Source organism: Cyanistes caeruleus, chromosome 1 (genome assembly GCF_971803275.1).
Source record: "Cyanistes caeruleus chromosome 1, bCyaCae1.hap1.1, whole genome shotgun sequence".
In the NCBI taxonomy this organism is placed as follows: domain Eukaryota; kingdom Metazoa; phylum Chordata; class Aves; order Passeriformes; family Paridae; genus Cyanistes; species Cyanistes caeruleus.
In genome coordinates, this window is record NC_141701.1 from 111,310,337 (window position 1) to 111,338,123 (window position 27,787).

A 27,787-nucleotide genomic window follows, 5' to 3' on the forward strand; every position below is an offset into this window, starting at 1 on the left:
AGGATGTGGGCCTCCCTTTCTCTGGTACCCACTTCTCCCTGGCTCATACAACCAGCAGCACCTCCAGCATGCGCAGCAGGGCCCAGTGAATGTAAATCCAGCTTTCCTTGGCTTTCTGGTGGCACTCAGTCTAAAAGCAGGTCCATACTTTGCCCAAGCTGCAGGGATGGCCAAGGCCCCTGGCCAGCACACAGCCTTAGCAGCACCACGTGGTTCCATGCTGTCTCTAAGCACAGTGGAGCCCACTGCAATTTTAAGTGAAACAGGGCAGAGCATATGGCAACTTGATGCCACGTTCTACAGCCTGCAGTCAGGTCTTGTGTCTCTCCCACACCTCTTCTCCTATTTAGCAGAACAGGAAAATCCCAGACACAGGGTATAAAGTGCAGGCAAGCAGTAGAGACTTCTCTGTCACTCCAGGCAGATCTGCCCTTAAATAACCAGCACAGCCAGAAATTCTTAATATCTGCCACCATTTCTGTTAGTGCACAAGGCACTCACATTTGTTCCTCCCCTCATAAGCTTTCTACTGCTGTTTGCACCTGATCTTCCTTCTCTCCTGCTCCTTTTTGTCCTAGTAAGTTCCGAGTCCTCTTCCATGGAGCATCACTTGACACTCTACCACCAACCACACACTTCATTACAAGTTATCATTATCCTGGTGTCCTGCTACCTTCTTTAAACCTCACATAGTGAACTGTTTCTAAACAGTGCAACCAATTCTCAGCAACAGAAAAAGTATGCAAGTTATGCAGGTCACATAAGCTGCAGTGTCTTCATCCAACACTGTGGTCCTCAAGCTTTTCAAAGCCACTCTTCCTCTTTTTGAAAACGTTTCATTTCCCCTTCTCATTTTCCTGGTTTCTACCTGACAAAAGCACTATTCACTCTCCAGCTTATCTCAAGCCCCTAAAGCTCAAACATGAGGTTTCGTTTTTTTTCACAGTATGAAACAGTTTGTACTACCAATTTTCTTCTCACAACATTTACATTTTAATTTTTCAGTAAAAACTGAATCCCAGACTCTGTATTAGCTCAAAGGATAAACTACACTCATCTTGGAGCTGAAGAGGATGGACAACTTTTGGGTGGGATAGTTGGAGACCAGCACATCCAAACACAACAGCAGGGAACAGGTTTTTCTGTGGCTCTTACCTACTGTACTCCAGTTACAGAATGCATTCTGATACTCCCCTGAGAGAAAGCCACTGCTGTAGTGGAGGAAGGAAAAAAATGACCAGGACAACAGTCTGATTCTCCACATCACCCAAATAGCTAACAGAGTTTATTTCTAAAACAGCTGGAATCCCATATTTGACAAAGTTGCAGACAGATGGAGCTTTCAGAGCCAGGTTGACACTGAAGGAAACTTAAGACACTTTTGCTGGCAGAGGTACAGCAGAGAGGTGTTGAATTCCCTGCCAGACGGAGCTGTCATTCAACGAGCCCCGGTGGAGCTGGTGATAACAGAAAATCTGTGCTTTTCTTGGTAGACACGCTTCACAAGGAGGACTTGGGGAAAGCAAGGAAACTTTGGCAGCAGAGATGTCAGTCTTCCAGCCTGAGAGCATCCTGATTAGGAGCATCTGGTGGGTCTATGGACCCAGCACTGTCACAACAGCCAAAGCTGCAGGAATATTTTAGCCCTGCCAGTAGGCACAAAAACCCAAAAGGGAACTGGTAACTTACATCTCTTGATCACTGCAAGTGTGCTTACAGCAAAACATATCCTTTGGATGACCACAGAACATAGCTCAGAAATTCTTTGGTTGTTAGACTGCATGAAATTCTCCCTGGACTTTTTTTTTTCTCCATATGGTGACAAGTGACAGAGTGATGTGAGAGGCAGAGAAAAAAAAAAAGGCTTGTATAGTGCCAGGAGAGAGGGCATGGTTCCAGGAGAAAGTGGAAACGGCCTTTTCTGTAGAGCAAGCTCAGGCTTCTGCCCCAGTCCTTAGCAGGTGCTTGTCCCCACTGCCACCGCAGCGCTGAGGTGCCAGCTGCATTCACGCTGTCTGCAGCAGAACATTGGCTTGGCACAGGATTGCCAAGTGTGCTTAAAGCTCGTGGGGAGGTTCCTACCGTCAATCTGAGAGGATACCTCAGGAGGTGAAGGAGAAATAAACACAGTCCTTTTCTTCTAGGGGAACAGCTGAAGTTGTACCCTTAAACATCTGTCATACCCGTCCAAATTAAAGTCAGACCGCTGGTTTCCAAAAACTGTAAAGTCAGTCTTGGCAGGAGGACTGGTGATCAAGCACCCCTGCTGCAAAAAATTACTCACATAAGCGTGTGTGTGTGTGATTTGAATAATCCTCTGTATTAATGTTGAAGCACTTTATCTTAGAGTGAATGTATGTACCTTCATCCACCAAAAACACAGTTTTTCCACAGTGCTTTTAAACTGTTTCCTGCTCTGTGTTGCTCTAAATAGGGCACTTTTGAAAAGGAATACAAAAAAGAATCATGGAAACTGTACCATGAGGAGGGGGATTCTTACCTCTTCAAGTTATCTGCTCAGTTATTTTCATTTACTTACTCAAAATTTTTGACACTTTAGCAGTTGGCCAATTACCAGAGTTAAAAATAAATTCTAAGTAAAGATACATATATAAGGATAGGAAAAAAAAAAAAAAAAGGTGGCAACAAATAGCAATATATGCTGACCTGCCCTGAGGCACAAAAGGAATTTTCTGAGAAAACCATTAAATTACTTGGCAATATTGATGCAGAATTTCAGACAAACAGAAAAATATACAGCAGGCCAGAAAATGCTTTTTTCTTCAGAGTGTCCCCGGTAAACTCTATAAATGCAACTTCTGCTGCACCATCATGCAGCGATCTTGACAGAATAATCCAAGTTCTACTTCCCAGCTAGACATGAAAGGAGAAGCACCAAGGAGGAGGAGGAAAGCCCATGCTTCCTTTTTTCCTGCAAAGAATTCCCAGCTCACCAGAGATGGACTGCAAAAGGAAAGACAAAGGTGCCAAGAAGGCATTGTCTCAGCACTGAAGTTACATAGAATTTCATGATCATACCAGGCTGGATAAAACTGAACTGTTCTGTCTGTCCAGGCTCTGGGCAGAGTCCCCAGGAGCACAGATTCCAGCTGAGGCAGAGGAAGTGACAAAACCACATGTAAGAGAGAGAAAGAAGCGCATTGTTCCATTCACAATGGGCTTTCCATAAACACTGTTAGATTACAAAGCAAATAACTTATAGCAAATGCATAGAAATTTTCTACAGAAGTGGTCTTACTATGAAAAGGAGAAAAAAAAAGACCCCATAAAATATTAAATGTATATTCTTGGGTACATATTTTTCTGTATTTGGCAAGGGAATTTTTTACAAATAATCTTTGATTGCTAAAATTTCATGGAGAAAATCCCTGATTTCATCGTGTGCTGTTGGGGCTAGGAGGAAGTGTCTGCAGTGATGTTTTCAAGTTTCAGTTCATAATTTTTGATGCTGGCTGAGCTGATGTTAGAAAAAGTCCACAGTTCTGATGGAAAGAGGTAACAAAGGCTTGGGTCAGCTTATCCAGGCACAAATTAGTTTGTAACTGTTCCTTTGTTAAACATATAATCCTTGGAAGTTAAGAATCAGGTAGGAATTTGCAGGATTCCCCTCGTGTAAACAGATGGAGGAAATCAGAAGGAATTTTTTCCATCCCTCTGAAAGGAGAACCAAATGACTGTCCAAATGAGTTTTAAATACACTTATTGCAAATAGCTGGAAATAGCCCCAGCTTGAGAGACAGTTGTCTTTCTCCAGAACAAGCAGGTTCTCCATTATAAACTTCTTTGGGTGTGGGGAGGTGGGGAGAGCAAAAAAACTTTGGTTCACAACATTGTTTTGCATAGGCATTCAAGTAGATCTTCCAAAGCTACCAGCTTGTCCGGGCTAGTAACAAAATACCCACGGCTCTCTCCTCAGTAGTGAACACTCCTCTTTGGTATCCTGTTTGGTAAGGTAAGCAGACGTCTTGCACAGGTGATGGAGTCACACAGATGCATCTTTGAAAAGGAAGACAGTGTCACTTGTGTTGCCACAAACAAATTCATCCAATTTCTTAAGCAACACACAGGAAATCGTTTGCTAAGGGGTGGGGGAGGGAGAAAAAAAAGGCATTGCCACATTCACTACTTGCTAGAAGCAAGTTATTTTGCTCTTGTAGTTATTTGCTAACAGCTGTCAGTAGGTGTGATAACGTCTGTGGTGACAGAAAATTGGGAATTATTGCTTTTTGAGTAATTTTGAGTCACAACAACCAGGGCATTAATAAATCCTTCCAGGTAGACACAGCCCCGTGCCAGAAACTATAAATATTCATTTTGGGCAGCATTCTGGCAGTTACTCAGCACAATACTTACTTGTTGACTGTGTGATGCACGAAACCTTGTAGGATGACCACATGCTTATAACACAAAGTATTGTAGCCAGGAACCCGAAAGTCTGGATGAGAAAACAAACAAACCACAAATACTTATGGAGCATTTGATGACACATATTCCATGCATGTATGGGCACTTTTGTATATTCAGCTACACATTTTATGGGATTAACAGACCCAAAAAGAAGTGGGTTTTTTTACTCCATTCTGCTAAAACACTAAAAAACCCAGAAATTTCTGTAGAAGCTGTATAGTAGCAGCTTATGTCTTGTCAAAACTGAAAGATAGACTGAGAGTCATACACAAGGAGGGAGAAAAAGCTGGACAGCAGCACAGAGTGTCAACTTCTAAACTTCTCACTAGGATTTTGCAACAAAGAAAAGTCTGTTTCTAGCACCTCTGATTACTGCTCTTTTACTGCCCCATTCAAACAAGTCTTTCCTTGCTATCTGCCAAATAAACAAGTCAGGTAGGTATTCCAGTCTGTTTGCATCATCAGGACTAAGTTTCTGAAAGTAGTTCTTTATTCTGGAGGAGTTGTATTTCAGGTCCTGCTGCTGTGAAAATACTGTCACCCACACTGGAAGTCATGCCTCTCTGTAAAGCCTTCCAGCCAAGAGAGGCAGAGAGCACCTGCCAGAAGCCAGCTCAGAGCCCCAGTGAGTTTTAGCTCAGTACAAATTATTTTGAACAGGGCTCTGTTCAGGAACAGGAAGTGTTGACTGCCGAACAGGGGGGTGAAATCCTTTAGGTAACCTCAGCTGCTACAACAGTCTTTTGTCAAAAGTTAATTGTCTTAGTTTTAATTTTTAAATTTAATTAGCTTAATCTTCTTCACCTAAACACATTAGTTCCTATGAGTTAAAGCAGAAGCCTTTGGTTTCAGCGCTATATCAGGACAAATATCAACTTTAGTGGTGAGTCCAGCATCCGACAACAAAATATTTCTGTTGGCACTGTGTTACAGAACATTCACTGAAATGAGCTAAAAGGTCGTTCAGCCAACCAAGACACAAGTAAGGCAAGTCTGTAAGAAAACAGAGGTACAAGAGGTACATTTCCAATGTCCTGCTTAATATATATTGCCATTTTAAAAGTGTCAAGCCTAAAAAGCACAGTCTTACCGCTCCAGCCACAAGTCCAGTTATATTGTAACTCTTGGCTGCTGCTACAATTGATCCAATGAGAAGCAGAATTGTACCAATTAAATAATGAAGAAACTCCTGTAAAGACAAGCACAGCACAAATCAGAAGGGAAACTTATCTGGAAAGCATTTTGATATGTCTCAGAAAGAAAATAAGTTGGCAGGGATAACTCAAATCCTCAAACCCAGAGGACAAAACATAGTCAAAAAGAAAAAAAAAAAGCCCCAAAAAAAAAAAAAAAAAAAAGCAAAACAGAAAAAAACCCCAAAACCCCAAACCAGCAACTCACTTTGTGAGTGGGTTTTATACCAAACCTCAATTTCTGTTCAAAAAAGAACAGTTTAGGTCTACTAATGTAGAACAGGATTTGCTTACTGAGTATGGATGCAACCCTTTCAATTCAGCACAGTACATTACTTCATTGCATCAAGTACACACCTTACTTAAAGAGATGGTTCTGGAGGAAAGAAGGAACCCTAAGGACATATTTCTATATTTCTCTAGCCTATATGAAATGGCATAAGTGGAAAATCAAATGCTCCTACTTCTGATAATCTTAGAAAGTAAGCACTGAATCTTCTGCTGCATTTACTGAAAACTTCTATCAACCGAGACTGGAAACCACAGAGAAAGGAGGGAAGCCATGAAAAGCACAGCTGCAGTCAAACATGATGCCATGGGGTTTTCTGAGAGAGAACCAAGGCACCACATTTAAACTCTTCTCTGGTGTGACAAGTACCAGTCCAGGGGTCAGTTTTACCTTGCTACAAGCAGTGGGTATCCATGGATTTCAATTTTGAATCCTCACAAAGCTTATGATAACCAGTGCAGGTGTTTGCACACCGAACACGGGTTGTTTCTTGTGCATGGTGGGGTGGGGCAGGTGGATATCTGATTCCTTCACCTGCACTGCACTACCAGCATGAGCCGAGCAAATACAAAGGAGAGGAAAGATTCTGTCTCAAACCAAAAGACAGAATATAGTCCCAAAAGGAAATTGTCCAAGGAAAGCCCAGAATATGAACAGTCTACCATACCAGTTTCACTCTGCTCAGGTGTTAAAAAGAGCTGAGGAGGATTTTTTCCTGTAAAGTAGGCTCTGAGACCACAAGTTACTTCCCTAATTTGTAAGCTTGTTTTGGGTAATCAAAACCTCAACCCTTGCATTTGCCAGAATAAATTATATGCATAAGGAGGCTCCTCTGACTAGCCCATGATGCAGCAGGCAAATGGGACATGCCATTGTGTCCTTAGAGACATCAAACAAAGCAGTGTACACAGGCTACTACTTTAGAGGAATCCAAGGGATGGGCAAAGCTGCAACAGAGTTGTCAAAGGCCACATTAGGTGGAGAACCACCCCCCCGCAGGGCCAGTAGAGTGCCCCATTGGAGAAATACTTCCAAGCTTTAAAAGCTGTCAGCAATGAACAACCTCTTGAACCACTTCAGCTTTACTGGCTGGAAATCACGCCCCTGATTGCAATGTAAAGATCCTGCCAGGAAACTCATCCAAATGCTAGCTGTAGTTTCCAAGACTCTCTCACATGTCTTCCTCTTCTGCTGCAAAGATACTTAAACGTGACTGAAAATGAGGTTGTTTGTTTTGTAACAGAGCAGCAATGTTCAAGCACCACATCCTATAGGGCTTTCTGAAGCTGAGCAGCCACAAACTTCAGCGCCTTAAACTCTGGAACGTTGAGGAATAATTAAACACACACCAACAACAACCAAACAAAAACCAAAAACAAAAGCAGCCCATGCAGAGGCAAAAATAGCATAGTCCTGTTACAGCAATGCACTCACTAAATGCTGCTCTGCAAAACAGTAATTTATTAGCTTACTTCGCTCCTTTATTTCAATCCCTGCAGCTGTACTATCTCAAGATAAATAAGTACCTTTAAAAACAGATAGTGACAGCACACATTTGAAAAAAAGAAGTCTAACCATATTCTTCAGCTAAAAAGAAAATTAAATTTTTCTCTCTGGTTGTAAGTGGATGGATGGACAAACTGTTATCTTAGATCTGTAAATTACTTACATAGCTTCCATTAATCACCACCCAACCACCTCTTGGGTTTCAAAATTCCTCTCTATCTCTCCACTTGGCTTTCTCCACTCCTTTGATCCTTCTTCAGTGGAACTAACATATGTAAGGGAGGCGTATTCTAAGAGGTTGCTAAAATCCATCATCCCATGCTAGGATACAGAACTCTTCTGTTAGCTGACCCGAGCCAGAGCTACTGAGGAAGTTCAGGTCTCACATTTTTGGTGCTGCCTGTTGGTTCTCTGCTAGTATATGAGAGATGGATGTGTATGGGAAATGCAGGAATGAGGCAGGAACATCCTGCAGGATATCCCAGGAATGGCCAGGCTATGGCAATCAGGCTGAGGCTCCTATTTTTTGCTATTGTGTAAGTTGTCTAAAACCGTACCAGAAAGAGGCACATCTGACTTAAATAGCACTCGCAGGTTTTATTTTGGGACAGGATGTAGTACATGAATTCTAATGCTATGATTTGGTACTTCAGCAATCCCTGAGCTGCTATAAATGACCTGAGCTAGGACCCATCTGCTGAAGGCTTGATGATCAGTAGCTTCCTTTCGATTGTCTATTAATAAAATTATTGCCTTCCATATAGTAAATCTAGATTTATGTCTGCGTAAAGGAGGGCAGAATCAAATCCAAATCAGCTGAAAATCTTACAGTTCCAGAATCTGCTGAACTGAAAGCAAGCAACAAAAGGATTTGCACACTAGGCAAAAAAGAACTGAGTGAAAGACAGCCTATCTTTGTGAGACAGCACAAGGGAATGGACTGAGAAAGTGAGACCTCAACCCCCCAAGAGAGGAGAGAAACCCAGGCTTACCGCAAGCGGCCAGCTAACACAAGTCAGCTTCCTGTAGACTCTGAAAATGTGCATGATGTAGAAGAACAAAATCATAACCAAGTCGCACATGGTGACAATCTGAAAGAAGCTGTATGCACTGTAATCTGTCCATGGAGAGTTATTTACACTGATGAATCCAATCAGCAGTGAGATCTGGAAGACAAAAGGCACATTCAAGGTTTTCACTGTGGTGCTCAGAGGGTCGTGGAGATGATTTTAAGCACAATAAAATGGCACTTAGAAGACAAGTATCTAATGTAAATGGATGGTCCCATCAAAATGGAAGACAAAGTAACATGATAATAAGCATGATAATAACGTTTTATAACTAGCTGATAAATGAGATGAGGCAACCATTGGGACTGGGGAAAGGAGCAATGGCCAGAAGGAAAGCAGCAGTTTCAGCCTGAAGAATTCAACTTGAAGATGTCTCTATGTACCACATAGAGCAGCAGAGGTCTCAAATAGAGAAATGAAACTGACTGCCTGGAGTTGCACCAGTGACTGAAGAATCTGAATCCCAGAGACTTTCAGAAGGAGCTCACTGAGAGCTGTGAAAATGGAGGTGTCCATGAACACTTGCACCTTCCCTTTCATTTAGTGACATTTTCCACATGAGAAATCAGAGAACCTGAGCCGAGAGTTTTACTCTTCCTTTTCTACCACCTACAGAGCAGAAGTATTAGTGGACTGTAAGGCAGTATCAGAGTAAATGATATGAACATTTGGAGGAACTGATTTAATCCACCTCAGCACCAAAACTTTCATAAGTTAACACTGCCACATAAAACCATAAAGCTTTATTTTACAACTTCTTTCAGCTGTATGCTTGCTAAGGACAAAAGCTATTTAATTTTTTTCTTTAATCTAAAGCTACTTGTTTATTTTTCTAATCTTGCTGCTTCCACCAGCCTGGCTAATCTGGGTGATTGAAATAAATCTGCTGAGAATATACTAAAATATTTTTTTATTACAGACTCAATCAGTGCATGCTTTCAGCCACTGTAATTTTTAGTTCATCCAAAGTCAGCTAGAAGCTATAATGATTCACATTTTAATTGTTTCTCCTAGACATTAAAAACTATCTGAGGAAGCCAGCACTTCAAGACAGTACCATCCTTTCCTGCACACTCATCTTCCAAACTCCTAACCATCTGCATTCATTATCAGAATAATTTCCTTAAGATTAAAAGAGAAAAAAGAAAACCCCTACGCCCAAACAACATAGCTTAGATTCTCCCCAGGGATTAGCCAAGTTTCACCTGCTCAGTTCTAAGTGGACAGGCTAAATATATGCATGTACAAGGGCAACCAAAAGGTCTGTATGTAAAAACTTCACAAGGACCTGTCTCCTTCACCAAACTCCATCCAAACAGCCACATCAATGTCTTGACAGTGAACCACCTAAACTGTGGCTTCAAAGAAAAAAGTCAGTGCTCCAGATTCTTTTCCCACACAGGTGGCTAAACTGCTGTCAGACCTGGCCCAGCCCCATTACTTTTGCTGTGGCAGTTGATATTAGGAGTTGATATTAGCCCTGCAAGTGATGCCCTGCTCTCTGAATCCTAATGTCAATTATGCAGAGTCATCTGACTTAGCCACTGAATAACCCAAACAATCAGAAGCAGATAATTTACCCTATAATCTAGGAGAACACTCAAAGTGATGCAAGACTCAGCTATTATTTCCATAATTCAAAATTAAATTTAATGAAATTTTGTTCTATAGGGAGACTCAACAACAAGTCACAGCAAGCACCAAGTCTTGCTCGTGGATAAAGGTGGGATGAGGACAACATTCTCTAACCACCAAAGGCCAGAAGAAGTTTCTCTTATTCAGGTTTCTTCACAATAATCAGTTCCCAGTTTCAATTACACTGTGAAAATCAAGAAGGAAGCGTTAATTTACAGAAATATTAAATCTGCCCACTGGCTCATTTCATGCATGAGCAATTAACTTTAGTTGGTTTTTTTGCAGTGTACAAAGGATAAGGAGGACTGGACTCTTGAAGTACAACCACCATCCAAATATTAAAAAGTACTGGGGAAAAAAACCCTTTGTTTAAGCTAGACCCAGTTCTTTCAGTTTCATGGAAGCATAGCAGTATTTTTCTTTTCAGTTAAAAGGTATAAAAAATTGAGAAGCATAAAGAAGAATGTGAGTCATCCAAGGATAGAAAATACATCAGAGGTGTCACAATCCTCAGAAATAAGAAAATTGGTACGTGGTACCAATGAAGAATCTGCTCAGCTCCTGGCAGGGTAGAATGGTGGATTTGAACAAACACACTTTCCACTTCAACAGCTCTTAATAACTAAACTCCAAATCCAATTAGTAAAGATTCCCCTTTCTTTGGTTTTAGATATGCCTCAGCGTACAGATAGGAAGAAACCACTGCACAGAAAGAGATTTTTCTTTCGAAGATTTACCTTCTTAGCATAAATCTTGCAGCATGAGATTCACCTGCCATTTCTAAAGAGGGTCCTTGGTTCATAGGTACGTGATTCTGTTTCACAGGACAGGTGCAAAGGGGACCCTCTCAACAACTTTATATGAAGCTGTACCACGTCTGCCACGCTATATTGTCTGCCTGCAGGTACAGTCAGAGTTTAAAACTCACCTGTTGAAAGAAGAATGCTAACAAATACAGGTAATAGAGCCACACAATATCACTTGTTCTTTGAAACTGAGAAATATTGACGTTCCTTCACCAGGTATTGGTTTATCATGATATACCTGGTGATGACTGCACCTTTTTTTTGCCCCTGGGATTGTGGTTTCCAGAGAACTGAGTGATAAAGTGATAAATATGTAGCTGTCTGGGATACAGCTGAGCATCTATTTCAGAAGTCAGTTTGTAGCACAGAGAGAGAGAAATAAATGGCAAAGCACTGAAGTGATCAAATCTTACAAGTGTTCTTTATGCATTTGTGCTCAGGGGAGCAGGTTTATACACCCTGAAAATAAAAACTGGAGGCACAAAAAAATCCAGGGCACTGCTATTTCCATTTCAATATAGCATTTGACAGGTTGTGAGAACAACACAGATGTAACCCATAGCCAGCAAGCCAGTGTGACCAGAAGTACAGGTAAAGTGATGGTCAGTCTCATAGAAGATTTCAGTGTGCTCCACAATACACATCTGGACTCCAGACCTGCATTGCAAAAAGGGGTGAGGACACACTGCAGGGCACTATTACTTAAGTGCTTTCTGGTTTTTGAGAAGCAAAATAAAGACCATAAGCATTAATCAACTCCAAAGAGGGATTTATGGATTTAAATAAAGTTCTGTATTTACTCTGTTTCATAGAAGTTGATCAGCTTAAACTAATCCACTTCTTGACTCTCCTTTGGGAGAGATATTTGAAGTGAGTCGTGAAGCAAGTTTAGGGACACTGGGATAGATCAGGAACTGTCTTGCAGTCAAGGCAATGTGGGCTAAAGGCAGTCAGCACGTAGCTGACAGAAAAGACGTAACAGAACCTGCCAGACTTTTACAGAATCTGCATCCTATTCCCTACTTGAAGCTGAAGATGAGGTAACCACATCCTTGCTATGTGATTGTGCAAAATGCTGCCTCTTGAATGGCACTGACATACCCTCCCAAGCCTAAACCCCATTCTGATTTGAAGTTAATTCAGATCTACCAAAAAAACGAAACACAATTTCTTCTTTCCTGATGTGCTCTTCTTCCTAAAGCAGTCCAGGAAGTTGTTGGCCACTGTCACTACAAAAGCACATGTTTGGCTTGTGGTCAGTGTGTTGTTCCCCAGGATCCCAAGATCTTCTCTGGAGAAGTGCTTTCCAACCTCAGCCTGCACTGGCGCAGGGCCTAACCTTTAAACACCTCCAGATACGGCACCTGGCATTTCTGTGTGTCGCACCTGATGAGACTCCTCTCTGTCCAGCCTGCCAAGATCTCTCTCTCCATGGTAGCACACAATCCCCTGGCTCATTAGCCACTCCTCCCAGGTTTTTCATCATCTACAAACTTTCCAGGAGTGCACTCTGCATCATCACCCAGGTCACTGATGAAGATGTGGAACAGTGCCAGCCCTAGTATGGACCCCTGGGGTACACCACCAGTGACTGGCCTCCAGCTGGACCTTGTACCACTGATCACAACCCTCTAGGCCAGGTTGTTCAGTTTTAAATCCAGCTCACTGCCCACTTATCTAATCCATACCCTGTCAGCTTGTCTGTGAGGATGTTATGGGAGACCAGAACCTTACCAAGATGAAGGTAAACCACATCCATCACTCTTCCCTTGTCCACCAAGCTAGTCATCTCATTACAGAAAAGCAGTAAGGCTGGTCAAGCATCATCTCCCCTTTGTAAATCTGTGTTGACTACTCCTGATCACCTTCTTGTCCTTCATGTGTTTGGAAATGCTTCCTAAGAGGATTTTCTTCATCATCTCCCAAGGGACTGAGAGGAAGCTGACAAACCTGTAATTCTCTGGATCTTTCTTCCTGCCCATAGATATTACATCCATCTGTTCAGAATGGCACACTTCTCTTTTGTACCTCTCAGGCTAGAGAAGATAGGGAAGGACTGGACAAGAGGGATACATTCTCCTCCACTGTGCTATAAAATGCTTCTGAAAGTGTTCCCTGGAAATGCTGTTTCTTTTTAAAAATCAGCTACTTTCCTCCTTGTTCCTTCTTGTCCCTGACAAAGAATGAGCATCTGGAGTCCACTGGTCATTATTACACTCAGTAAAAAACAAGGAAAATGTATATCAAGACTTCAAGGAAATGAATCTTCCACTGCAGGAAAATTCAACACCTTCTCAATGAAAGGAGAGGAATCATGCCTTCATATTAAGAAGCAATCATACATAGGATGGAGATCCAACTTCCAATTACTCCTAAGGCAAATGCATCCTGGAGAAAAGCCCCATGGCATGAGGCCCAGGTGGTGTAGTACTCCTGTTTTCAGATGGTTTGAATTCTACTTCTTACTCCCCATGCTCACTCTTGGGTGGCTGTAGTCCTGAAAATGCAATTACAGAGAAAGCTTGGCTCCTAACACCCTGTCCCCATGGGGGATGCTGAGACCCAGAGCAAGCCAGCCACACAACCCTCAGCCTCTCTGCTGGCTGGGTCCTCCTGTGGCTTCCAGTCCTGTCACTGGTCCCAGAGGCCACCAGTGAAGCTGCTCAAGAGCTGCCTGCCCCTCAGGACTAATGGGCTGGGCTCTCCTGCACTAACACACCGTGCTGGAGTGCACCAGCACAGATGGAAAAGCCCAGGCCAAGCCAGAAAGTTCAAAGAAGGAACATAGAAAAAACCTTTCAAAGAAGGTTCAAATAGGGAACCACCTGCTCCAAGGAAGGGGCACGCAGGACTGCACACCAGTGCAGAGATTACAAGTACGATTTCCTTCACTAGTGCCCTGAGGGTAACAAAGGAAAGGGCTTGTTTTGCTCTGCATGTACCTACAAGTCAACTGGCACCACAAAACATTTTCTGCTCATGTGGTAGAAGATTGTCATTTATCTGACCGCAGAACAATTTTATAACCCAGGAATCAATCTGTGCAAGTGCTTTGTACGATCTTTTTCTACTGTCCTACTATAATGGATGTCATAAATAAAGCCCTGGCTTTATTGCCAATACCTAATTCTTCTGTAACATTTGGAGAGAACTGAATTTTCCATAGGCACAGCTACCTGCAGAAACATAAATCCTGCATGATCTCCAGTACTGACAAACCCCACTCTTAAAGGAAAGCCTGATGTTCTGAGGTTGCCATTTCCACAGGCAAACATTGACACAAGGGAGGAATTGTAAGTCACTAACTCTTGAATCCTGACCCCAGTTTTGTAACCCTACTTCTGTCTGAACTTCAGTAAATCATATATTTCACCACTTCAACTCCTCCAGTCACCAAATGAGGACTACTAAAGACTCCACACGCATTGTGCTAAAGTTCTGGACCTTCAAACACTTCAGACATATAAAATAAAGGCAAAAAATTTGAGGACTGATAACAAATATCTAGGGCAAGATAACTGTTTTCTTTTACAGAGTGAATGAAAACAGATGCTCACTAAAAATACCCCAACAAAGAAAGAAACAAAAAAAGACAGGACAAAAGCCCCCAAACCATACCAAAATACCCATATCCTTTTCCTCCCTGTTCCCCTCTCCTAAAAGCCCAGATGAACAATCAAGAGATCACAGATGTAGCAGACAAGCAGGTGTGAAAATCATCCAAGGAGGAAGCCACACAACAAGCAAAAGGAGGAAAAGGTTCACTTTCTGAGACTTGCTATGAGTTGCTCCCTCAGTGCACAAGATAAGCAAAAACGAGAGTCCTAGCTCACAGTAAAATGGAAATGGGTTTTTATTTCCTGTCATTTATCCACATATAACCAACTGAGCAGTGATTCAAAAAGCACACCATGCACAAGACATGGCAAATAAACTGTTTTCTAATCTTTAGGGCTGGGACTATTTTACTACTCATCCTCTTGACCACCCCTGACTGTTCAATACTGCACATTTTCAGTCACCCCTGTGCAGCAGTTCTTCCACCACTGTGCTAGTGAGTGTGGAGCACAGGTTATCCTTCCCCACTGTGGCTGTGCAAGCCCCTGCACGGTGGTGGTGTTCTGGTGAGGGTGTGACACAAGATGCCTTCACAGCAGCTCACAGGAGCTGGGCTTTCTGTGGTTAAAATGTGTTGATGACGTACCAGCGTTTCCACTGCTGCTGAACTAGGCTCACACAGCAACAAGGCTTTCTGCCTCTCTTCTCCCTCCCCTCTTCCCAAAGCAGCTCACAAGACATTGGAATTGGGCAAGACATTGGCAATGACAGCTGGCTCCAACTGAGCAATGGGATTTTCCAGCCCATATCATGTTGTGCTCAGTGATAAAAGCTCAAGACAAGGAGGTTTAAGAGGGAATATTTTAAGTTATGGCATTTCTCTTCCCAAGCAACCATTACATACAGAATCATAGAATCACAACATGTTTGGGGCTGGAAGGGACATCTATTCCCAACTTCCTGCCATGGACAGAGACACCTTCAACTAGACCACCTATCCAGCCTGGCCTTAAACAGAGTAGTGGAAGAATTCACAGCTTTGCTTGTGCGTGCAGCTTTTGCTTTCCTTATAAAACTGTCATTATCTTGACCCATGGGTCTTTTTGCCTTCCTTCTGTTTTCTCTCCATCCTGCAGGGGAGGGCAGTGAGTGAGAGGCTGGCTGGGTGTTTGGCTGCTAGCTGGGGTTGACTCACTGCATGTGGACTACCCCTTATCTGGATTTCTAGCTGCTGTGGTAGTACAAGGAGCAGTATTAAAAATCTTCGTGGCAGAAAGACACAGACCATGGTTTTTACAAATCCCAAAATGACATACTGAATTGCCAGGCTGAAACCACTACCTTACCCTGTAACTTTAAGCTCTGGATAATAGTTTTCTTTCTCTATATAGAAATAAGATGTGAAATGCCAACCTAACTGCAGGAGGAAAGATAACATTAATAAGAAGCAAAATTGCCTCAAGGTACCCAGTTACAGAGAAACACTATAACTCTTATCTCAAAGTTTTACCACAATATTGTGACATACACACCCTCATGTATAATCCACCCAGCTCTGTGTTATCTTTTCATTTAATTACTTTGCCATGCAATGTACAACCACATCTTTGTGTTTCTCAGAATATTTTTTCTTGACTTTTCCCCTCAACTGTATCCTCCCATAAGAAGAAACAACTTTTTGTGTTTCCTTTTTTCCTTGCTCCTTATTCCCCTTTCCTCTTCTTTCCCTCCATTACGCTCCATATTTCTTCTCCTTTTGTATCTCTCACTCTTTCCCATCCAAATTCCCCTCTATAAATGACAATGTGCCCAAGTTCACTCTTTCAACATTTCCTATCTTTCCCACTCTCTTGCATCAGGGCATGTACTGAAATTAGCTAGCCAAAAATTAGCACCATTCAGGGGAAACATGTCAGGGGACAGGATTCAGCATAGTGCTACACCTGTACAAACATTGTGGGCAGCAGCTCTGGCTCAGCAGTTTCCTGTTGGTAATATCTGAAAGTGCTCTTCTTTTTCATCCACTGTACTTGCTGGAAGACTGATGAACCTTTGTACTGCTTTAATGTCCCTCCTCCTGAATCTCAAAAGAGGGGGACTATTCATAAAACTGGTAAAACCTTGTTTGATTTCCACTGTCTTAAAACGTACCCAAGTTTCAATGCAAGTAATCGTACAGAAACAGTGTCTGCAAATTTGGAGCAAGGGACAGCACTGACCCTCATGCAGTTTCATCACAGCCTTTTTTAAAAAAAATATATAATAAGAGCTAAATGCTTTTTGTATTTGAACGAAAAAAGTCAAAGTTTCCAGCTTGTGACACCAGCCAAGATAGTAAATGGAATTTTCCATCCCTACAAGAGCCAATCAGGATAACTGTGCCCTGGAGAAATGTCACTGACTACAGCTGTACATTTCCAAATGTTACACCTCAACACAGTGGAGCAACACCCACATATTATTAAGTACATATTTCTGGATGGAGTAAAGTAATTTTTTAACAGCTTCCCAAATCAAAAAGATGTGAAAAGCACAGACCAAGGTTACAACAGCAGTTCATGCAAGACTGGTTCAGCTAATTTAAGCAGCAATGTTGACTGCTGCTATAATCAAGATTTCCTTCTTCCAGGGCAGTGCTGGAAATGTGAGCTGCAAGAGAAAAACCCTTACTAGAAAAAGAAGATAAAGGGCACAGTCCATTTGGAATTTCTTTAATGACAGATGAAATCAGCTGCCTGCAAGTGCATGGTTCTGTGAAGCAGTCAGTCTTTGGTTGCACAATCATCTCTCAGCCCCTGCGTCTGGGCAGATTTCCTTCTTGTCTGGCTGCTTTGCTAAAATAAGGAGGCTGCCTGGCCTCTGATAAGTCACTTCTCTTGTGCACCACTATTTCCACAGGCTATTTATTGGAGATAAAAAATGGTAGGAGGGTGAGAAAAGGCAAAATAATCTTATTCAGACCCTCTACAACACAGATAAGAGGACAATCCTAAGTACAAGCAAGTGGTGTTCTACGTCTATTAATAAGAAGTTATCTATCTGCTCAGGCCCAGGCCTCAGTGCTAGAAAAGGGTGTGGGGTAATCCCAGAACCAGCATATGAAGGACATTATTAAAGAGCCCTTGCTGCAGGGCATTAGCCATCATCATTAAAAAGGTAATTCTCTGTCATGTCTAGCTGCAATTAAGTCCTGATCACAGTGCATGCAGGACTTCAATCCCGCCCCTGCCAGTTGAACTAGCTCCCTGCCACAATCCCACAGCTGCCTGCACACACTGAAAGGCACCATACAGTCCTGCATGTTATTTACTGAAAGCTGAGAACTTCATAGTTACATTACAAACAACATGCTATATTCTCATCAGGCAGTGAATTAGTGAAAAAAAATAAAAGCTTGTTACCCACAACAGCCTCATAATTTTATTTCTTCTTCTCTCCAATTTGTTTAAAAATCAACTTAAATTTAAAACATTCCAACTGTGAAAGCACTATCAATAAGTTTTTTCTATCTACATAAAAGCTGTACACATGACCCTCAAAGTATTGCAGCAACTGAGTAACATTGCACAAGGGGCATAATGCAAGTTACAAACAATTCCCCAAACACATAAAATCCACTGCAAAACACTATTAATGGCACAGCTGACTGCTAGCATGTCTACAAGGATAGGAACAGAATTTTTAATACAACAAATGCCCTAGCAAGGTTCCAACTCTGGGAAACACAGCTGCTTTCCCTCTAACTTTCAAAGAGGTGCCACCTGCAACAACTGAAAATACAACTGTGGACAAAGCCAGGAGAACCCTGCACTTTGTAGCTTGTTCATTTATTAATAAGGAATGAATTCTCTGTGCAGGCAACAGCCCCCATGTAACAGCTAGCTAGCCACCCACCCCAGTGCTCCCTCCCACCAAGTAATAACCCCTGAGTAATGGACGAGCCTGCTCTTTCAGGTAAGAGCAGAGACACATCCTCTGTATAACTGTTAATTTTCTGTAGATGCAAAGATACCATCACTCAGCCTATGCTCTCTGGCCCCCCAGCCCCAGTTGTGATGCTTGCTGGGAACCTGTGTCACACACAGACAAGCCCATTTAGAAGAATACTACCTTACTGCTGCAAAAAAACATATATGCACGTGGCTCCTCCTGTAGTTCACCCCACTGTATCATGTATCTTGCATAGTAGGGAAATCTCTAAATCACATTTCAAAAGACTACAGAAAGTAAAAAACATTGTAAGAGACTTGAATCTCCAGACTTCCCTAGGAGAAACTGGTGTATCTGCTAGCAACCAAAAATGAGAGGAATTAGTATAACCAAATCTCTCCAGATTCAAAAATTGCACAGCAAGCTGTGATTGATACTTCTCTCTTCTGCAAGTCAAGAACTTCCAACCTCTAGATCCTCCTGGAGAGCCACGTCAACTGTTCTTCCCATCTGGTATATCTGGAAGTCAGACAGAATGACAGGAGAAGGCAGTCCACAGTGTTTGTGTAAATGGAGAATGACTGCAGGAGGCTGCCCACCTCACCTGCCATACTTCCTCCTATTGGCTAGGAAGATGAACTGCCTGCAGGAACCTCTGAGACTCCACTCTGCACCATTCTCAGATGTACTGACTAGCTTGTTTGCATTGCTTCCCCATTAAAAAGCCAGTGAAGTCCCATACTGGCAGTGATATATAGAACATAAAAACAATATAGAAAGAGCTTAATCCATACTTGTGAGCTATCGAGCTCTTGTAGATAAATTTAATGGCTGTCTAAAAATGGATCCACCAATTGTGCATGGCAATACCACCTACAGAGAAGGAGCCCAACCAAGCCTGGCTCAGACTGGCTTGCTGCTAGAAGCCCAGGGTACACTGTGTACACTTACAGGCAGCAAAGTTCCCACCATGTTCTGGATATCCAACACACATCTAGCAGCACAGAGGCAGTTATAAGTAAGATAGGAACATACAACAGAAAAACCAGTACCCCATGGCAATGATCATTCTAGTTAACCTAGCAAATTAAATGCATGAAAAAATAAAAAGCAATCTCATCTTTCTGGAAGTTGTTGTTGAGATCAGGGGATACCACATGAAGCGCTCAGTGATGTCTCATGCCTCCGTCTGCCAACCCTCAGCGAGCAATCTGCTCATCGCTCATCCTTACAGATGCTGCTCACAACACAACCCCTTCCCACTGTCTGAGGCATTTAGTGCTTGACTGATTCAGATCTTCAGTTGACACCTGGCATATCTCCCTCTGCCTCAGAGATCACCACACTGACATCTGGCAGTCGCACAGACAGCAATTAAAAAGTTCTTATCTATCATCTCCAGCAAGGGCTTTGCTAAGCCATGGAAAGGGAGCCTTGAGCAAAGTCTCCTTGAATAGGAGGAGGACTCATTTACATCACCGAAGTGCACGTTGTTAGCTGTGCTGGCATTTCATCAGGACAATATAGGTGAGAGTCCTTGAAAACATCATGATGACCCCCAGATGAACTGGTATCATCACACGTGGCTGGCTGGATCAGGGGGGTCTTTGCACACCAGAGAACAACCTTTTCTAAGTCTGAATACTCAATGCTTAGCAAGGTGCCAGAGGAGTGAAGGGTGATGAAAAAGGGGAAAAAATGGGAAGACATGTGATTCCCCTGTGGCACTGTCGCAGCTGACAGCTTTCGTGAGCGCCTGGAGACTGACAGGCCTCTCCAACAGGCTGGGACAGCACTCCTGTGTCTGCTAGGAAGTTGGATACTCAAGCAACTGCTGAAAGGGCTCAAAAAGCCAGCAGGTGAGAAGCAGTAAGTGGAGACTGTGCTTTTCCAAAACAAAGAAAAGAGCTCTTGCAGAGAATGATTACAGACTCGAGGAAAATAGGCTAAGTCAGTCTGCAGTTCTGCAGCTGCTGATGGTCATCTCATGTTAACAGCATACTTCTTGCCCAGCTGTCAGCACTTGTCTTGAACTCATTAGTGGTACTCCTAAAAAAAAAAAAAGAAACAACACAACAAACTGCCAAAAATATAAGAAAATTCCCCCAGAAGCAGATTCTCAATTCTGTCATCATCGCACTTCCATTTTCCTTAAGGGAAGCTGTGAGCAGAAGAGGAAGCCCTAAGCATTGCAGCTGCTGCTATTGTTGTGGGAACAGCTGCCAGGTTTGTTTTGGCTTTGAAAGCTGCAGACACCTAGCCTTGACCAGTCAGGCACATCTGTCCTTGCCATTACATTCATCAGATGACCATCATGACAGCGCAGGGAGTTGTTTCAGCCACAATGACCCCTGCAAGAATCTCAGTTACGCAAAGAAGAGGAAGCTCGCAGGTGGGTGAAGGGAAATCACAGCAACTTCAGAGTCTGAACTCTGTGTACAGAAAATAGCAATTTCTGGCTGCTGTATACTTTACATATCACCACAAAATAGGAGGACAAGGCCACAGCACATATGATGTGACAATAGCACAAAGGGGACAGCTCAGCCGCAGGACTGAGTGAACACCTCACAGGGACTCCCCAGGGAGGGGAGCGGAGGAAACACTTACTCATAGAGGGAAACACTGTCTGGCTTTGGGGGACAATACCCCAGTAATGCAGAGCAGGTACCAGAGCCTCAGGGTCAGGTGTGCTTCTCTCAGTGATGGCTTCTGCTGGATCACAGTGAGACACAACAAATTGTTCCAGCCCCTACAGTCCTGGAACCCAAGGAAGGATGCTTGGCAAGATGCTCTTTGTCATGTACAGGCTCTGAGCAGATGGAGACTGAACTTGTAAACAGAGGATCCACTGGTATCTCTCACTCTGTGGCAGGAGAGGAGGATGTTCAAAGGGACACCATCTCCAAAGTGAGAACAGGGAACACACTGGTTTTGCACACCTTAAAAGGAGGTCACAGAGCAGTAAGAATCCATATTTTCCACCACACATTATTATCCACAGACACCATATGACCTAAGATTCTTAAATGGTGCCTTAAAATTTAACTTCTCATAAAACAAATTTACCAGGAAACCACTGCCAATACTTCACTCTGCTCTTTCAGGCATACTAAACACATCTCAGGTGATGTAAATTTCTATGCTTCATTTCCCTTTTTTTTTGTTATTTCAGAAAATGTATTTGTTGACCCCTGTTCAATCACCTCTACAGAAAGAATCACCTCTACATGTACAGAGATTGTTAATGAATGTATTGCAACAAATCTAATGGATGCACCAAATGAGCAGTGAAAGATGTCTCTAACTTTGAGCTTTTAGAAAGCGTCTTTTAATAAGCAACAAACAAAACATTCACTGACACATTCAGAACAGAGCTATCCTAGTGCTTAACAATAACTATAATTGCTTTTTTGCAAATATACTGGAGTTGATTTTTTTTAGCCTTCTAGAGCAGTTTTGACATCAGAAAAATTACGAGTTTCTTTTTTTTCCTAAAAGAGGTAGATAGAATTTAAAACAGATGTACAGAACTTTCCCCTGCCCAAGTGAAAAAAGCAAAAGGACTAAATTTTCAGCTTGTGGTTTGAAACACATGGAACCATTTCAAGCTTATGTATTTCCTGCCTTTCCATGCCAGACACTTGTTCTTACCCACAGTAGCCTCTATGGCTGCACTGTTCCCTAAAAACACTTATGGAAAAAGAAAACCAGGGAGCTGAAGTAAACCTCCACTAGTTCCCTGGTACTGTGTAACCTGGTGGACACCTGCACCACTGCAGCTGAGAACAGCTGCATGGAGACAAGACAGAAGGGAAAAATTCCTTAAAATGGTGTTGCTTGTGAAATTTCACCTCGTCAAACAGAAGTGTGTCGGCCTGCCAGCAAGCACTCCCTGGTTAACATGCAGAGAACACCGCGTTTGCTTCCAGCTCTTACACAAACACCTGCAGAGAAAAATGGGCACCCAGAGCAGCAGCATGGAAAAAACACCAGTGGCTGAGGCAGCCAGCTTTGGTGCTGTCAGAGGGGAAATAACAGGACCTCCCAGTCCTACTGGGCTTAATTACCAAGCTTGGACATTCCTTACTCAAGTGCTCCAGCGTACTTTGGAGCCATCTAAGACTCAGATAATTTTTTTCTTTCTCTATTCAGCACGCCCAGCAAGGCCCTTTTATTGCCGTTTCCAGCAGAACAACAAAAATAATGAGCAGCTACAACAGCTCTGACCTTGGCCTCAGAAAATGTGTCTCATTGCTTAGCCAGTAGTTTATCTGGCACATTTTTGGGATGATTTTCCTCAATCCCCCTGAAAGCACTGTCTATACAGGACTCACAGACAGGCTCACAATTTCAGCACCTCTGCATATCACCAGGATGCCTCTCTTCTGACTGAGCAGCTTTATTACCATGAAGGCAAAATTGTGTCACTGACACACTACTGCATGGAATTAGATGTTTTACTTCAATCAACTCCATGGGCAGAAGATGCTTCAGTCTCAAGATCGAGTTAAAAGACTGAGTAGCTCTCAAATAATTACAAGCAGCGCTTGCTTTCATGAATTTCTTTTTCTTGCATCAATGATTTTGATTAGGAATTGTTTTCTTGCACTAACAGATTTTGCTTTCTTTTCTTATTTTAACTTCTTCTGAATATAGCTCCCCTGTAAATTTGTCTGATATTATAGAGCACATTCAGAAATGGAACTAGGCTACAGCAACCTAACCACCAGCATTCTCTTGCCTTCAGTGTTAGATGAATGAATATTCTCTTGAATACTATTATGCAACTATGTATTAGTATACAAATAACCCAGAGAGGTTTCAGCACACTTCAAAGTTGCTCAGAATTACTGACTGTCTTGTTGGCCATTCATTTGTCAAGTATGTCATTGCTTTTGTCAAGGCATACTTTGGAAATTAAATAGATACTCTGCAGAAAAGCTTTAGCTATTGCTTTAAAATTTTTAACAAGTTAAAATGAATGTTGTTAAATCAACTTGTATTGAGTTTATCCTTTTTCTTTACATTACAATTGCTTGTAAATCTTTCCTTCACCCTTGAGAAGGCAATTTTGATTTTTTTGTTTTCTGTCTTGTGGAATTTTTGGCTCATATTGAGCTGACAGAATCAGCACTGGTTTTAGCTTAAAACACCCTGTGTTGCGAGGCTGTGCTTACCCTGATGGAGCTGTAAGAGTAACAGTGGTGTCAATTGTGGGAACAATGGCCTCCAGTCTGAACTGGAACCAAAGTTAGCTTGGCCCAACCTGGGGGAGGTGAAAGAGAGGCAAAAGAGGCCATGGGTCACTCCACACCTCTCAGGCAAAAGGAGTGGTCTGAGAACAGTTTGAGAATCCTGGAAGACCTACACAGGCATGTGCTGTGCCTTGATGGCTCTCCTACATGTGAGCTCTCAGCTCCTCTCTTCCCTCTTCAGTCTGTATGGTCAATTCCTGCAGAGCTCTGCACCAGACACTTTGGACAGGTGATACAACCATTCCTACCAAGTGCCTAAGGGAGTGGGACATCTCTACAGGCTCCCCTGTCTAACATGGGCTGTGCTGAAAGCAGGACCTCCTCCACTGTCAGTGGTATCCTCCAGACTTCAGCTGTAAAAATGTAAAAAGCCCATGAGGGCTCCGGGACAAACTCAGTGGAACCAGACTTGTTTCAATCTATCAGTGCTGGCACTTGAGCCACCCTGGTGACAACACAAATGCACGCTCACACCCCTGACCCTGCTGGCACAGGATGCCTCAAAAAACTCCCAGGAACCCATCTACTGAGAACTTGCCAAGCTAAGCAACAGAGGCTCCTGCAAAGACTTACAATAAAACAAGCCAGCAGTGGCATGGACACAAAGCAAATGTGCCTCAACCAGACCAGCACAGCTTATGCAGAATGCTGAAGTGTGCCATCTGTGTCAATTTTGTCAAGCTGACTAAAATTCAAGTAATTCAAGTCAGTTTTTCTGGTCTATGTGTATTGTGCACACTGATACACACCCACTCACACACTTGCTTAGTACACTGCTGCTACAGAACCAAGGTGGGCAGAGTGGGATCCTTGGCAAAACAGCAAGTACAAAAAAGAAAACAAAGAAGAAAAGGAAAGAAAAAGCAAAGGCTGTATTAACAACATCAAGTGAAACAAGCTGGGGTAAGCTAGATGTTGAAATACTTTGCAATTTCCTGTTAAAATCAGTTCAGACTGGATTTTGAAAAGGACCCCAATTGTGGTTAGTAACAGTCACACATAGAAAAGCAGCCTTCAAGTTCTCTTACTGCCACACAAAATACACAAGTCTGCATAACTATGTTTTCTCCTCCATTTCATTTTCAACATATTTATTGACTATTCCCTAGGCTGTGAAGAAGCTATGACCATTCTACAAGGTTAAAACAATTCTCTAGCAAAAAAAGTAAAAGAAGTTGTGTAGGCTTAGAGGCAGTAAACACTTTTTCCTTCTAAATTTCATCCTGTGCTAGACACCACAGCACCAGAATTTCAAGAGAAAACACAGCTAACATCCAAAAATTAGCAACAGTTCAGGCTGCACAATCTCTTCAATATTCCTGAATTTTAGTCTTTCTGTCTTACAGCAGAACAGCTGTAACATTTTCTTCTATTTCCTTCCTATGATTTCCATACATGTTGTTGTCATATATTAGAATTGTGTCACTCACATATACATACAATCGGGGCTTTTTCAGTTAGCAAGCACAGCAGACAGCCCTTAACTTTACAGTAAATTATGAAATGTTTCTTTCTTGCTCTCTATCACATCCTCTACTTCTTGGTAAAGGGGACTGAGGAAGAGAGAACAAAACTTGTAACGTTTCCTCTTCACAATCACAACTCAGAGGCCCAGCACACAACTAAACGTGATATATATCTAACCCAAACGACCTTACCTTTGCCCTGTGCCAGCATAAGGGTTCTCCTTCTCAGTAAGACTACAGCCACTAGCCACACCAACACTAGTGAAGGAATGTTTACAGATTTAGCATAAAGAAATCCTTACCAAAAAATAGTTACTGCCAACATTTTGTACTAGGAGAACTGAATGCTCGTACAAATGGACCTGTGGATACAAATACTGTCTGAGAAGAGATGAAAGAGATTTGTAAAACTGTTTAGGTCTCCCTATTTTATTTGGTGCAGGAGTAAATCTAGAACTCATGTATCATGGTTATTTCTACATGCTACAGCACAAACATTTGGTTTTCTTATGGAATTATTTGACAAGACGCTATTGTGATATGTGATACTGCCAGAAGTTCATTTGCCCAAAGTTCCTTGAATACCTGAGGTAACTCCTACTGATGTGTACAGGCAAGATAAAAAGCAGAAAAATATAAGAAGGCAAAGCTGAAAGAGTGCAAAGGAAAAATAATTTAGATTATTTTAACTTCTGTCAAAGTCACCACAGAGAGCCACTTGCTAAATTTGGATGAATTTTAGATTGAATTGCACTGATAAAATACGACTTTATGTTAAGTATGTGAAGCATTACATAAAATTACACAGATTTACATCCAGCACATGAAAATATGTAAAGCATGTAAGGAATGCAAGCACTTAGTACATGCAGCAGAAAGTGACATTACAGCACGAGTAACCATGCTGTGGTAGCTTTAGGAGTCACACCTCAGAGCTGTAGAGACACCACAGCAGGATGGAGGGCAGAGAGGATTAGTTATTTCTAGTTCCATAAAAGGAACTGTTCTTTCCACAGTGGTGAAAGCAAATTTCAGCTCATCAGCAGAGCACAAGTCTACTGTTTTAGGGCTATGGGTTCAGTTGCAAGGTAGACACATGCTCCCTTGTCTCTTCCTGAAAAGATTCCCCAGCTCCACTCACTGGTTTGGGAACAACCCAAGCCAGAAGAAGGCAGCAAACACCTCTTTGTGCTCCTACTGCACAGAATTCTTAGTGAGGGACAGCTCAGGAGCGCAGGGCAGATGCTCAGCAGGTGGAGGCAGCCACAGCCAGTCATGGTCAATTCATCTCTTGCTACTCAGGGTCATTTCTAAGGGCAGCTGACAGCTAATAATGAACTGGAAGAAACTGGGCAGCTTTTGAAGATAAACTCGGGGATTTGATGCTACTACTCAGAACATAATGAATCCTAACTTTGAATGCCAGTTTAGAAATCTAGGTGCTAATAACCTACACAACTTTTTAAAAATGACTGGATGAATACAGGCAGGGGGAAAGAAGGCATTGGGAGCTTACAAAAGATGAAAGTAACAACTTCAGGATAAAACGCTGTCACAAGTTTTTGCAGGATGAAAACGTACCTGTGGAGGTATCGGTGCATGATGCCTATCGTGCCTTTTCCTGGGCATTATCACTGCAACTACTGTAATTAAGCTGACAAATCATCCCACAGATAATTATGGGCCATAAAAACGAGAAAGAGCTTATCCATCTGTTAATCTTCTCCACATCTGCATGGAGCTGAATTTCATGAACCGATTTAAGGCATCAGTTCAAATCCTGGCAGCGTTCCACCATCAACTGCTTTTGAATTTCAGCCCAGCATCTCCCACATCCCTGCCAGTGTCACTGCGGGAGGTCTCTGACAGACAGGGCACGGAGCCAGCAGGAGCTGCAGCCCCAGGGGTGGTGCCCACCTGTACCAGGTCGCTATGGGCACCGGCACTGGGCCCCGCTGTCTCCTAAGAACTTACCCACGCTACGGAATGAGGGGTCGCACCGCAGCACGATGTGCCATCGCATCACGGCGCTATCGCTGTCAGCGGCAAAAAGTTAACACCGCTCCTTTGGGCTCGGACACGTCCGTCTGGTCAGAAGCGCTCATTGCTGCCTAAGGAAGAGGCGAAGGCAGCTTCCGACAGAAGACGCTTGGCTCTGCCAGAGGAACGTGGGCTTTCCGTGCTGCTGGGAGCTGCGAGAGCCGAGGGGCCGGAGCCGCCCGGAGGCGCGGCCCCAGCGCTGCCCGACGGCGCTCCGCGGACAAGAACCGTGGAGCGCCATCCCCGCCATCCCCGCCATCCCCGCCGGCCCCAGCAGAGCCCCGGCAGCGTCCCCCGCCCCGCTCGCCCCTTACCATCTGGGCCACCTTCAGCATGCCGGCGCAGGAGCGGAAATAGCCGCCGTCCATGAGCTCCGCGTCCGAGCCCGCCGAGGAGGAGGCGACGGTGACGGGCGGCGGGGCGGCGGGGCCCCCGCTGCTCACCCCGGTGCGGATCACTCGAGCCCCGTGCGACATGGCTGCGTCCGTGCTGCCCTCGCCGCTGGCCGGCCCGGCCCGGGGAGCGGGATGGGACGGGATGGGACGGGATGGGACGGGGCGGGGCGGGCGGCGGCGCCCCGGGGCCGGCGGGGCCGGGCGGAGCGCGGC

General features: G+C 43.2%; 1 protein-coding gene across 1 annotated transcript; it reads right to left on the bottom strand.

The window, feature by feature from the left end:
* Positions 1–1,251: 1,251 nt before the first annotated feature.
* Positions 1,252–27,761, bottom strand: CMTM7 (CKLF like MARVEL transmembrane domain containing 7). The gene is made up of 5 exons (XM_086850495.1): positions 27,494–27,761; positions 8,409–8,582; positions 5,519–5,617; positions 4,375–4,456; positions 1,252–4,017 (listed from the first exon to the last, which is right to left on the bottom strand). Exons 1-5 carry the CDS (start codon positions 27,653–27,655, stop codon positions 4,004–4,006), a joined length of 531 nt encoding a protein of 176 aa, XP_086706621.1. The 5' UTR covers positions 27,656–27,761; the 3' UTR covers positions 1,252–4,003.
* Between the last annotated feature and the right edge of the window lie 26 nt (positions 27,762–27,787).

Excerpts from the sequence above, each read along its gene's own strand:
- CMTM7 (XM_086850495.1), bottom strand. The coding sequence starts at position 27,655 with ATGTCGCACGGGGCTCGAGTGATCCGCACCGGGGTGAGCAGCGGGGGC. Across the intron at positions 8,583-27,493 it reads TGCTGAAGGTGGCCCAGATG|ATCTCACTGCTGATTGGATT; the intron begins GTAAGGGGCGAG and ends TTTGTCTTCCAG. Across the intron at positions 4,457-5,518 it reads CTGGACTTGTGGCTGGAGCG|ACTTTCGGGTTCCTGGCTAC; the intron begins GTAAGACTGTGC and ends TTTCTCATCCAG.